Raw genomic sequence first — 12,349 nt, 5'->3', positions numbered from 1 at the left:
ATATACATTACTGTAATAAGTGTAGTGAGTGCTCCCTACCGTAAAACATCTAAGAGTGCCAGCACATAATATGACAATGAATTTATGCTAATGATAGTTATGACCTGCACTTGTATAGCACCTGTTTGAGACAGAGGGCTCCAAAACCCTTTACACAGTGTATCTGTCATGTTGTGGGCAAGCTGTTTAACCTCCCAGGTTAAACAGCTTGCTGGGACAAGGTGTTAGCGATGGCGATAGGAAGTGGTTCATCAGGGGTTGCATTCGTTTGGCCGGTTGATTCTGTCATGTTGTGGGCAAGCTGTTTAACCCAGGACATGAAGAACCACACAAAAAACAGGTAAGTAAAATGGTAAAATGATTTATTACCTGAGGATAAGAAAAACTAAAGGCACTGCTCCAAAAAAACAGGAACAGGACAGGACTGGAATCTAAAACGAAATAATAAACAATCGTGAAACTTGTGTCGGAACCAGAGAACCAAGAGAATAATCTATTTCTGGGTAGAACTGTTCTTACGGTCATAGACCAGGACTTAGCGGTGGTGGACTGGGTGATGATCAGTTGAGGAGAGGCGAGAGGACTGATGACTGAAGAGGAGGTAGTCAGGAGATGGTTGTATGAGTCCAGGGTGCAGGTTGGCAGGCAGGCGAGCAATGGAGAGTGGAGGCCAGAGGATCCTGAACGGCGACGTGGCAAAAAACCTGGCATACCTGGCAGGCGCTGATGTACTCCTTGACGTCTTTATACATGGATGGCCGCCAAAAGGTCCTTCTGATGAGGGTTATGGTTCTGCCAAGGCCAGGGTGGATAGAGAACCTCGCCGTATGTGCCCAATGTATCACAGCCCCTCAGGTGCTGGAAGGAACATAGATTTTGTGTGGTGGACAAGTACCTGGATCTGGTTCATGTTGTTGGGCCTCCAGAACCTTGTTAGTTATGTCCCAGGATATGGAGCCGACTTTGCAGGAGGGAGGAAGGATGGTGGTAGGTTCCACTTCTCTGTCCGAAGCGTATTGGCGGGAGAGGGTGTCAGGTTTGATGTTCTTAGAGCCAGGTCTGAAAGAAATGATAAAGTTGAAACTAGAAAAGAATAATGACCAGCGAGATTGAAGGGGGTTAAGTTTCTTAGCCTCTTTGAGGTAAGCCAGGTTCTTGTGGTCAGTCCATATGATTATGGGGTGTTCTGCTCCCTCCAACCAGTGATGCCACTCCTCCAATGCCAGTTTTATAGCCAACAACTCTCGGTCACCCATGTCATAGATTTGCTTGGCTGAAGTGAGACAACGGGAGAAGAAGGCGCAGGGATGGAGGCAGTGATCTGTTGGGGAGACCTGAGAGAGAACAGCCCCTACCCCAGTGTCGGAGGCGTGGACTTCCAGGGTGAACTGAGATGAAGTGTCTGGGCGTGTGAGTATGGGTGCTTGGGTGAAACTGTTTTTGAGTGAGTTGAAAGCCCGGTCAGCCTCCTGGGACCATGATAAGGGTTTCTTGATAGAAATGAGCTATGTCAGGGGTGCGGCGATCTGGCTGTAGTTTCTAATGAATCAGCAGTAAAAGTTAGCGAAACCCAGAAATCGTTGCAGTTGCTTACATGTAGAAGGGGTTAGCCATGTTTGAGCAGCGTCAACCTTGTCGGGGTCCGTCTTCAGCCAACCACTCTCCAAAACAAATCCTAGAAACTTAACAGAGGATGCATGGAACTCACACTTCTCGGCCTTAATGAATAACCGGCTCTCGAGTAGACGTTGGAGCATAGCTCGTACGTGTTGACGGTGTTCTGGAAGTGTTCTGGAAAAGATGAGAATATCGTCCAGTTAAACTGTAACGAACTTGTTAATATAATCAACTAGCAGGAGTTGACCAGAGATTGAAAGACTGCAGGAGTATTGGTTAGTCCAAATATTATTCCTAGGTATTCGAAATGACCAAGTGGGGTTTTGAAGGCCGACTTCCACTCACTCCCCCTCACAGATCCTTACCAGGTAGTAGGCGTTTCGCAGGTCTAATTTGGTGAAAATGGATGCATCGTTTACTGACTCAAAAGTTGAGGACAACAAACGCAGAGGATACTTGTTTTTTGTGGTGATCTGGTTTAGTCCTCTGTAGTCGATACATGGAGCGGAGCAACCCATCTTTCTTGGATACGAAGAAGAAGCCAGCACCCAGGGGGCGATGTGGACGGTCCTATGATTCCTGAAGGTAGGGACTCTGAAATGTATTTTGACATGCTCTCCTGCTCAGGTCTTGAAAGATTGTAAAGTTTACTTGTTGGTAGAGTGGCATCTGGAACAAGGTCAATCCCACAGTCATAAGGGCGATGAGGAGGCAGGGAGGACGCCCGGTCCTTGCTGAAGACCTGTTGCAGGTTGTGGTACTCGGAGGGGACTCCAGCCAGATCAGGTGGTTCCTAAGTCGGCTTCTCGGCGGTCTGGACGGGAAAAGGAGCTGAGAGGAGACAATGAGACGGACAGAATGGGCTCCAAACTGACACCAACCCGGTCCTCCAGTCAATGTAGGGGTTATGTGAAGCCAACCATTCATATCCTAGCACAACTGGGACTGTGGAGAGGGAAACACATAAAAACTTAGTCTCATGATGATTACCAGAGATTAACAGGTATATGGGCATGGTGCGATGGGTTATGGTTGTGAGGGCGCAGCCATCAAGCGAGGAGGCACGAATGGGTGTGGAGAGAGGAGCAGTGGGAATGTCCAGCTGCTGCACCATCGCTTGGTCCAGAATGTTCCTCTCACACCCAGAGTCCACCAGCGCCTTGGTTGGAAATGTTCATTGGAGGAAAGAAATAGTACAAGTTATATTGCACTGGGAATTTTGAGCACTAGCAATCCCACTTACCAGTAATCCGGTCCTACTGGTGGGCTGCGTTTTTTGGCCGAACAGGGCAGTTTTGGATTAGGTGACCCGGCTGACCACAATAGAGACAAAGACCCAGGGAGCGGCATCTCAATTTCTCCTCTGGAGTTAACGTTGCTCGTCCAATCTGCATGGGTTCATTGGATCCCGAGGAAAGGAGGTGTTGTTGATGTGTTTGGTGGGGACGTTGCAGCGGAACAGTAGCTGATTGTGGTCTGAACGCCAAAGTCTTGTGCCTCTCCTTGAGACGTCTATGTTAGAAGCGAGGTTGATAAGGGACTCGAGGTTCTCGGGTTCCTGGCAAAACGCGAGCTGATCTTTAATTCTTTCGGTCAAAGCTTGAGAGAAAGCGGCTTTTAGAGAGGCCTCATCTAGAGTTGATATGTAAGCTAAGGTGTGAAATTCTATGGCAAAACCGGGGACAGACTGTTTACCCTGTTGGAGATTCCTTATCTATTTTGCGATTTCTGTGGGAGACTCCGTCTAATCAAATAGTTGTCTGAATTCAGCTAGAAAAGCCGAGAGCGAACCTCGCAGGAAGCTAGCCTGCCGGCTCTTAGCCTCAGCCCATTGTAGAGCCCTACCCCGGAGTAAGCCGACTATGTACGAGATCTTGACCGAATCATTAATGAATGTGTCTGGTAACCTTTCAAAGGCTAACTGACAAAGTAGTAGGAAACAGCAGCATTTACCTAGCCTGGCAAGCCAGACTAAATAAATGTATTATTTAGTCTGGCCACGCTCCATTGACGGCTCTCGGTTGTGGGGCGGGTTCTACCATTGTCTCTCAAATGATCTCCGCATTCCACTGGACGATGAATGTGACATACTCTTGTTTCACTCTGTTGCATCATCCCACCCACCAGGCATATAGAGTGCCCTGATTGGCCCACAAAGCGGAAAAAGCTCTGTGATTTGTTCACTAAGCAGATAGAGCACTATGATTGGCCCACCATTATGGGCCAATCACAGCTCTTTATGTGTTTGAAACCCCTCTAGAGAGCTGTGATTGGCCAGCCAGAGTCCTGGTAGGAGCTGCGGAGGTTCCAATGGAGCATGCCTAGACCATTCTTTGCAAAGCAAGAATTTGGTCTAGTTCACTAGGCTAGCATTTACCTGGTTCGCCGGAGAATGTATCCGGCTGTGGTGACTCAGCGACCCGGAAACTAACCCCATGCTGCTGACCCGGAAGTGACGGTGGAGACAAAGCTACGGAAGTAGCGGGAGGAGGCGGCATAGACGTGAGCTTCTCATTCATTTGGCGTAAGGCGGTGTCGAGCTGGAAAAGACGTTGATTAGTGGTGGATAACTGTTCGAGTACTGACCGTATGGATCTTTCATGCTGGGACAAGGTGTTAGCGATGGTGACAGGAAGTGGTTCTTTAGGGGTTGCATTCGTATGGCCGGTTGATTCTGTCATGTTGTGGGCAAGCTGTTTAACCCAGGACATGAAGAACCACACAAAAAACAGGTAAGTAAAATAGTAAAATGATTCATTTACTGAGGATAAGGAAAACTAAATGTACTGCTCCAGAAAAACAGGAACATGACAGGACTGGAATCTAAAACGAAAGAATAAACAATCGTGAAACTTGTGTCGGAACCAGAGAACCAAGAGAATAATCTATTTCTGGGTAGAACTGTTCTTACGGTCATAGACCAGGGCGTAGCGGTGGTGGACTGGGTGAAGATCAGTTGAGGAGAGGCGAGAGGACTGATGACTGAAGAGGAGGTAGTCAGGAGATGGTTGTATGAGTCCAGGGTGTAGGTTGGCAGACAGGCGAGCGATTGAGAGTGGAGGCCAGAGGATCCTGAACGGCGGGACGTGGAACACAACTCCAGGCGTGGTTAGAGGATACGAGACAAGATACTGGAACAAGAACACACAGGATTTCATAGGACAAGTTTGCAGGAATTTCAGGAGATATACTGGGCTAGAAGCTACCCTTGGTGAGAGTATCAACCGGCACTGGAGTTGTGTCACACCGCTCCTCAAATTCCCTGGCCTTCTGCATAGCAGGATCAGGATCAGCTGGAGCTCGTTGCCACGCCCACCTGCAACACAAACAGCTGACTACCAGGTCTCCTCTCCTGCTGATTGAGGCAGACCGTGACAGTATCATTCATTAATTCATTCATTCATTCATTCATACACACATTCACAGGCTGGTGGTGATGAGCATTGACACTATAGCCAAAGCTTCCCTAGGGTGCACTGAAAGAGGTGAGACTGCCGTACACAGGTGCCACTAGTTGCTCCGACTACCAACAGAAGCCAAGGAGGGTTAAATGAGACACCACAACAGAATTTTCTTCCGAAGCTGGGATAGATCCTTCAACCTTCCAATTACACGACAACCTGCTCTGCCTCCTGAGCTACTGCTGCCCTAGCATCTAATCTACTTATCATCTTGTCTCCCACAGAATCATGGCTGCAGCAAGAGGACTATGTTAGTTTAAACGAGTCAACTCCTTCTAATTATTTAAATCATCATATTGCTCGAAATACAGGGCGAGGAGGAGGAGTAGCAACCATTTTTCAGTCAGACTTATTAATCAATCCCTTACCAATTAATAGTTACAGTTCTTTTGAACATCTTATTCTTAGTTTTCCTAATCCAGATTGCAAAACTGTAAAACCACTCCTGTTTGTAGTTTTGTATCATCCACCAGGCCTTTACTCTGAGTTTTTGGATCAGAGCTCAGATTTGTTTTAAATCTGATTTGGTACTAAATACTGATAAGGTCATTGTTGTGGGGGATTTTAACATTCATGTGGAAATTAAAAATGATAGCCTCAATGTAGCCTTGAGTAATGTCTTAGACTCAATTGGTTTTACCCAAAGAATACATAGCTCCACCCACTCCTACCATCGTACATTAGACCTTGTGCTGACGTATTGCATAGAGTGTGAGGAAATAACAATATTTCCACATAATCCAGTCCTCTCGGACCACTTTTTGATAACCTTTGAGTTTTATATAACTGAGTTCTCGAGATATGCAAGTAAATTTCATTATAGTCGGTCTCCATCTGACAACGCTGTTGCATCTTTTAAATCAACTGTTCCATTTTTACTATCTTTAGCATCTCAGAGGAACATAACAGAGGGAAACCAAATTACTTAAAGATGCATTTCCTTTGGTTACTGCCCCCATTCTAGACATAATCGATCCATCCTTAGTAAATGGATACGTACCACAGGATTTTAAGGTTGCAGTAATCAAACCTTTAGTTAAGAAGCCTTCTCTGGATCCAGATGACATTTTTATCCAAAGTCCTTGAGAAAGTAGTGGACATCCAAGTATGTGAGCATTTAAACACTAATGATCTGTTTGAGGAATTTCAGTCTGGTTTTAGAGAGTATGACAGCAATTAAACTGCATTAGTGAAAGTTACAAATTATGTTCTCATGGCCTCAGATAAGAATCTTGTGTCTGTTCTAGTCTTGTTAGATCTCAGTGCTGCCTTTGGCACAGTTGATCACAATGTTCCTTTAGAAATGCTTGGACATGTTGTAGAGATCAAAGGAACATCGCTAGGCTGGTTTAAATCCTACCTGTCTGATAGATTTCATTCTGTAAATGTGCATGACAAATCTTCTTTACACTCCAGGGTTACTTGTGGAGTACCACAGGGTTCAGTGCTTGGAACAATTCTTTTTACCATAAATATGCTTCCAAATGGAAAGATCATTACACAGCATGGGATAAACTTCCACTGTTATGCAGATGATACTCAGTTATATCTTTCCATTAACCCTATTGAACTTAATTGGTTAGTTAGATTACAGGCTTGTCTTGCAGACATAAAAAAAATGGATGACTCAAAACTTTTTTCCTTTGAAATCAAGACAAGACTAAAGTTCTCATCTTTGGACCTGAAATTCAGAAAAGGAAATTGCCTAGTGAATCATCTGACCTGAACAGCATTAAATACATCTCCGAGAACAAAATAAGGAACCTTGGTGTTATCTTTGACCAGGACATGCCATTCAAATCCCACGTTAAACAGGTTTGTAGGATTTCCTTTTTCCACCTTTGGAATATTGCTAAGATTAGAAGCATCCTTTCCATGAGTGATGGTGAAAAACTAGTTCATGCATTTATTACATCAAGACTGGATTACTGTGATTCATTTCTCTCAGGAAGTCCACAGAATGTAGTTAAAAGTCTTCAGCTTGTCTGAAATGCTGCAGCTTGAGTTCTGATGAGAATTAAAAAGAGAAATCTTATCTCTCCTGTCTTAGCTTCCCTACACTGGCTGCCTGTTAAATTCAGAATAGATTTTAAGATCCTCCTTCTCACATATAAAGCTCTTAATAATCAAGCTCCATCACACATCAGTGACCTGATTGTTCCATACGTTCCTAACCGAGCACTTCGATCTCAGGCTGCAGGTTTACTGGTGGTTCCCAGAATATCTAAAAATAGGATGGGAGGCAGATCTTTTAGCTATCAGGCTCCTTTCTTATGGAACCAACTCCCAGCTTTAGTCTGTGAGGCAGACACCTTGTCTACTTTTAAGACTAGGCTTAAAACATTTTTATTTGATAGGGCCTATGGTTAAAGTCTGATGTTAGCCTAGATCTGGACGGGTGGGGAAGTAGAGGGAGGTGGAGTGGACAGTCGGTAAAGACTACTCTCCCTTGCCCTGCCTCAAACATGCCTCCATCTAAAAGGCTAGGTTATCCAGAGTTATCTCTGTAGTTATGCTGCTATAAGCTTAGACTGCTGGAGGACATACTGGCCACTTGCCACGCTCAACTACTTTCTTCTACAATTTGCTCTTTAACTGTATTATTTCCTGCTATTTCAGCTGTTAATTTTATTTTTTCTCTAAGTGTTTTGCTCCCTGGAAGAATCTACAACGATGCTCTGCTGAGCTGTGGTGGCCTCATGGAAGGGGCCATCGGCTTGAATATTGTTGCTAATCATTTAAACATTCTCCCTCTCCTCATAATAACATTTTACTTTCTTTGACACTGAATGTGCTACTACTAGATTACCCGTTTAATTATAGATTCACAAGGATAAATACAATAAATTTTATCTCTCACCAAATAGAATATTTACTATGAAATCACAATGTATCCATAGAAACATTACTTGGTATATATGTTGTGGATGTGTGTGTGTGTGTGTGTGTGTGTGTGTGTGTGTGTGTGTGTGTGTGTGTGTGTGTGTGTGTGTGTGTGTGTGTGTGTGTGGGTGTGGGCTGGTGTTGGTGTTTGCATGTGTCTGTTCTGTCTTCTCGATCCTCAGTGAGTCGTGGAGGATGGCTGCTTATACTGAGCCAGGATCCTCTGGAGGTTTTTTCCTGTTAAAAGGGAGTTTTCCTCTCCACTGTCACTAAATGCTTGCTTAGTATGAGGATTGTTGTAAAGTCACTGACACGTGACTTTACAGCAATTTGCTGGGTTCCTTATAAAGCAAACTTTTTACTGATTGGCTTAATGAACTGACCTGTATTGGAATGTTTACCATGTGAAGTGCCTCGAGGCCACTCTTGTTGTGATTTGGTGCTATATCAATAAATTTGAATTGAATTGAAATGAATTTCACTGTGAATGACTCACCTTTGCTTGTTATATAGAATCTTCTGGTGCTGATCTGTAACCGGCAACAGCAATGGAAATCATAGAGCAGCAATGAGAAAGTAAATGTTGGCCTAGAAAAAAGGGCTGTAGTAAATGGCCTGTATTTGATATAGCGCCTTCTAGAGTCCTGGAACACACAACCAGTCATTCAGCCATTCACACACACACATTCACATGCTAGTGGGGATGAGCTACGATGTAGCCACAGCTGCCCTAGGGCGGACTGACAGAGGCGAGGCTGCTGAGCACTGGCATCACTGGTCCTTACGACCACCAGCAGCAGGCAAGGGGGGTTAAGTGTCTTGCCCAAGGACACGATGACAGCAACAGACTGAGCGAGGCTTGAACCTGCAAACTTCCGATTACAGGGCGAGCACTTAACTCCTGGCACTGTCGCCCCAGTAACCAAATTTGACCACAGGATGTCGTTCTTAAATAATTCATACACATTTCACCTTTAAAACATGAAACTAACATATTAGATAGACTAATGCAAAGTGAGATGTTTCAAGCCTTTATTTGTTATAATTGTGATGATTGTGGCTTACTTTATGAAAACCCCACATTCAAAATCTCTTGAATTACTGAAATAAATAGACTTTTGCACCATATTCTAATTTTTGAGCTTTACTTGTGTAACAACAGTACATTCATGCCTAAAACTACTATTTTACTTCTGTGTCAGATAAAAGTAGATGTTGAGTTACAATTAATTATAGTTACATTTACAAAAGTCTCACACTTCTAACACGGGAACTCAACTGAGAAGGGTTCCTGGTGGGTTCAAAACACCAGCAATGTCTCTGATAAAAATGAGAAGGCAGTTTTGTAATTGTTTTCAAAATGTTACCATCACATTGAGGACATTGAGATTCTTTGCAAATCTTTCAAGACACTTTTGACAGGTTGGCAAATCAAAACAGCTACTCTGCTGTGGTTGTAATCTTGTAAATGCCTACCACCAGCAGGTGAGACAGAACTCCTTGTTCAACAGCTGCTTTAGAAGAGCTGGACTTCAGGAATGATGATCAGTTGGTGTGTCAGCTTCCAAACTCCCATCTTCCTCTGAAACATCAGAATAAAAATGTTTAAGCAGTTTTTTGTTGTTAGAGTCACATCGTTTTTTTTTAAGTTGCAGACAAGAAAATGTGCTCACAAGTCAATGCCACTAACGATAAATCACACAACAAAAATACATTTTATGAACGCCTTGCTTGAGACCAGCCTGTTCGCTTTAGCTTGCTGTGTTTGATCAAGAGTGCGGGGCACAGGGAGAGGGAGAGGAAAAATGAGCCTGCCAGTGCTTAATTGAGCATACAGATTCCTAATGTGTCAGGCAGTGGCCTCGCAGATGAAGGATGACATTTTTTACGATGCATCTTCCTTTGTTTCCTCTTTAGGCGTAATGAAGTTGGTCTTCCAGTCGCCACCTGGGCCGGACATTCAGGCACCAGAGACACACTGTAGTCCCCATTCACAAAGTCTGATAGCGACTCAACATCTTCAACACCCCCTATCCCTAACCCTCAAAGTGAAGTTATACACACAAACACACACACACACACACACACACACACGCGCGCACTCACACACGCAATGAGAAATAAACTGAGGCGCGCTCATTCACATAAGCATGCACACACATATGCAGGAGATGTGTTATTAGCTGGAAGTTTGTGATAAACTCACACACTCGTGCTCACAGCATATTCATTATCAAAGCCGCAGACCTGTTTATTTTTACTGTCTCCAAACAGCAAGCATCCATTATCCAAAGTTTTTTTGTGTCTCTTGCTTGTCTTTTTTTCTTACATGCCTTTAGGTCATCCACTAATGAGCTAACACTGAGGAAACGTGGAAGCCATTAGACGAGGCTTGGCTGTTTGAACAACGGGGCGATGATATTGCACCTTATGATTACAGGCTTTTATATCAGCAGAGAAGTGATGTGAGTTACACATTCACTGCAGCTCTTCTGCCACCTAATTTACTTCACGTGGGCTGAAATGTGATCAAGTTTAAGTTCAACTTTCCTTTTAATGTGGTAACTCAGGCCAAGTAGTCCTGGTCACCCAAACCATGTTCAAGGTGCTCCATGACCATATGTTTGCTCATTGGGGAGTGGAAACAGGGAAGGGATGGACTGTGTGACCTTCACCCAGGTTGAGCAATGAATACTCCAGGCTCCGCTTGCTTGGGTTCATGCCAGGCGAACAAAGTAGACGAGCATCCCAGACTTGCAACTGGATCCCAAAAAAATTTAAAAATAAAAGTAAATGATGCAGCCATAGGTGGAAACTGAGAAAGTTAAAGGGAAGAATGGTCAACTTATTTAAAATGAGCTTAAATAAAAAGTTTAAAAATATATATTAATGGGTGTTTATTTCAGTAAAGGTAATTAATATAATGGTTACTGGCACATTAGATCATTATTTGTGTTTGGTTTCCTTTAGTTGGCCAATAAAGTTATAAAACAGTATTTTGACTAAATAAGCAGACAAACTGTACAGGGAGGGGGATTATGCTTCATGGCTCATTTATGCAATAGTCAGGTCTGACTGTCTTTCACAGCTTTCTTTATTCACTGTCTCAAATATAATTCCTAAATTTCAGGATCAAAGCCAATAAAGTAATAATTTAGCTACCAGGCAATGCAGATAACAGCACTCTTTACCACATAGAAAATATTTGTAAATATTCCCATAAGGGTTGTAGAACAGTTTTTTTCCCCTATGTTTCTGTGGTGACTAGCTTAAAAGTCCTAAATCATGCAAAATCCACAGTTTGGAGCCTGCAACTTTGTTTTATTGTCATTTCATCATGAAAAACACCTAAAGCGTTTTTTGGGCTTCACACATACACTTCTCTGATTAAGCTGCAAATCGTCTGCTGTCTGCCCAGCAGTTGGATGGGGTTGTTGCTGCGTCATCACGGCCCACTCCTCCCAATCCATGGAGTCTTGAGTCTGGATCCCTCTTCCTCTGGACTGTAAACACTACAGGACGTCTCTCTGTGTAGCTGGCAGCGAGTTTCGTCTCAGCAGCTGAGAAGAAGTAACTTCTTTCTCATCTAGTCTGCCCTTAAAATAAAGCCTAGAAACCAGTAATGGATTTTTGTTTCTGGTTTCCTGGTTTGAGAGAACAGGATTCCTGTATAATCTTCTACAGAAGAGTTTAATCTGCAGAAATAGTCACTTTTCTTCAGGAGCTCTCTAACACCGAGCCAGAATATGACCGTGATTTCAGACTGCTTGATGAACTATCGTGAGAACTGGAGCGGGATTCAGGAAAAATGCATTATTCATAAACAGCACCTTTCCAATTAAAACCCCTGACGAAGAGACCAGAGCGGTGATTACAACCAAAATGCTAGCCACAAGCAGAATGGTAATACACCTTTGTGGGTGAGTGTCAACGATGGACAGGGACAATGTTTTCAGGCTGGGAACCTGCTACTCACCTCAACTGCCATTTCTATGTTTGTGATGTGTCAAGAATTTTCTAGGAGGGTTTGAAAGGGACATGACAGTAAATCTGCAAGAAGCGTAAATCTTCGATATCTGGATCTACAATTTGGGCTATTTTGGAATTCACACAAGAATAATTGGGGCTTCTTCTAATCCATTGGGGGAGCCTGTGCAATGATCTCATTACCAAAGCACTTGCAGACAGCCCAGTCGGTGTGCCTCGACAGCATCTAGAGCGGGACACATTAACCCCTCAGTGTACAGATCAAAATATCACATTTACAAAAAGCCACAAAGGCTCATACTGTCCTGGATTACCTCTCGACCACTGTGCAGGTCTCTCTGTGGTATGTTCAGGTTTGACTGTTATATCATGTGGTGCTCTTAAGTACCCTCTAAATAAAC

At 43.7% G+C, this 12,349-nt stretch overlaps 1 protein-coding gene across 1 annotated transcript in view; it reads right to left on the bottom strand.

Annotated features, from left to right (window-relative positions):
• Positions 1 to 345: 345 nt before the first annotated feature.
• LOC139070189 (uncharacterized) overlaps positions 346 to 12,349 on the bottom strand; it is a 114,720-nt gene continuing 102,716 nt past the window's right edge. The window contains exons 6-9 of the mRNA XM_070551924.1: positions 4,824 to 4,933; positions 4,529 to 4,748; positions 4,380 to 4,440; positions 346 to 4,157 (exon numbers count right to left, since the gene is read on the bottom strand). Of these exons, the coding sequence (XP_070408025.1) occupies positions 4,133 to 4,157; positions 4,380 to 4,440; positions 4,529 to 4,748; positions 4,824 to 4,933 (416 nt within the window). The 3' untranslated portion in view covers positions 346 to 4,132. The remainder of the gene's footprint in view (positions 4,158 to 4,379; positions 4,441 to 4,528; positions 4,749 to 4,823; positions 4,934 to 12,349) is intronic.

This window comes from Nothobranchius furzeri, chromosome 5 (assembly GCF_043380555.1).
Source record: "Nothobranchius furzeri strain GRZ-AD chromosome 5, NfurGRZ-RIMD1, whole genome shotgun sequence".
In the NCBI taxonomy this organism is placed as follows: Eukaryota; Metazoa; Chordata; class Actinopteri; order Cyprinodontiformes; family Nothobranchiidae; genus Nothobranchius; species Nothobranchius furzeri.
The sequence above is the reverse complement of the archived record's forward strand: the minus strand, read 5'-3'. Positions and strand labels throughout refer to the sequence as shown.